Genomic DNA, 1320 nt, shown 5'->3' with positions numbered 1-1320 from the left:
GGCCCCTGAATGTGAGAGACCATGAAGGGCCCCTAAACAACAGAGAAGAAGAGGGGGCCCCCTAGCAACACAGACCGAGAGGGGGCCCCCAAACAACATAGAAGACCAAGGGGGGGCCCTAGACAAGATATGATGAGGGGGGCCCCCCAATAAACACAAACCCTGTGGGGGCCCCCGAGCGGAGGAAAGCCAGGGCCCCTGTAAAGTAAGTAATACATAGGGGGGCCCCCCCCCTCTCTGATTGATGCTTTTTATTGAGAGGGGGGCCCCCATATAGAACGCTGTCTGTCTCTTCGTTTGTGTGTATATATGTTTTGCTGCTGCAGCAGGAGAGCAAGTTCTTGCTGCAGCAGCAGCAGCAGATGAACTGCTGCTGCTGCTGCTCTTGTTGTTGCTGCTGCTGCTGCTGCTGCTGTCGCTGCTGCTGGCATTGCTGTTCCTGTGTCTTTTTATTGTGCTGCTGTTGCTGGTAGTACAAGCACATTGCTGGTGTTATTGTTGCTGCTGCTGCTGCTGCTGCTGCTGCTGCTGCTGCTGCTGCTGCTGCTGCTGTTGCTGCTGCTGCTNCTGCTGCTGCTGCTGCTGCTGCTGCTGCTGCTGCTGCTGCTGCTGCTGCTGTTGCTGCTGCTGCTGCAGTACCTTGACATCACCAAACCGAGTGTATCCTTCCCCGCAGCTATTGAATCTGTTGCTGCTGCATGAGGAGCTGTTGCTGCTGCAGCAGCAGCAGCTGCTGCTGCTGCTGCTGCTGTTGCTGCTGCTGCTGCTGCTGCTGCTGCACTTGCCTCATCACCGCCAGCAGCCCCTCTAACCAAGCCCTGTTGCTGCATGCATGCGGCTGCTGCTGCGCCTCAGCAGCAGACACCGCAACCCGCAGCCACAGATCTTCTCTTAGGGGCGAGCCCTTTAGCACCACAGCCCACACAGCCCCCCCCTCACACCCCTCTGCGCTGCTGCTGCTGCTGCTGCTGCTGCTGCTGTTGCTGTTGCTGCTGCTGCTGCTGCTGCTGCTGCTTAGTGCAGGAGACTTCGTGTCGCGGGCTGGGGGGCCCCCAGCCCCCAGCATACCCCCGGGGGCCCCCGATACACCCCGCAGAGGAGACACTGGAGACCCCACACACACTCGACCCCCAGCAGAGTCTGTGTATATACCAGCAGCAGCTGAGGGCCCTGTCCCTGCTGCTGCTGCTGCTGCTGCTGCTGCTGTTGCTGCTGCTGCTGCTGTCCCTGCTGCTGCTCCTGGCGCTGCAGCAACGCGTGCACCACCACCGCCAGTAGCAGCAGCAGCACCACCACCACCACTAGCAGCAGCAGCAGCAG

General features: G+C 60.3%; 1 protein-coding gene across 1 annotated transcript in view; it reads right to left on the bottom strand.

Moving 5' to 3' along the window:
- Nucleotides 1-492: 492 nt before the first annotated feature.
- The window catches only part of EMH_0025750 (PIK3R4 kinase-related protein (incomplete catalytic triad), putative), a gene marked incomplete at both ends in the record, with an annotated part of 4322 nt that continues 3494 nt past the window's right edge, over nt 493-1320 (bottom strand). Inside the window, 3 exon segments of the mRNA XM_013502488.1 lie at nt 493-566; nt 570-639; nt 794-1245. Coding sequence (XP_013357942.1) covers nt 493-566; nt 570-639; nt 794-1245 — 596 coding nt within the window.

Source organism: Eimeria mitis, genomic scaffold (genome assembly GCF_000499745.2).
Source record: "Eimeria mitis Houghton genomic scaffold, Emh_scaff939, whole genome shotgun sequence".
NCBI classification, from domain to species: Eukaryota; Apicomplexa; class Conoidasida; order Eucoccidiorida; family Eimeriidae; genus Eimeria; species Eimeria mitis.
Note: the sequence above shows the minus strand (reverse complement) of the source record. Positions and strands in the feature narration are given on the sequence as shown.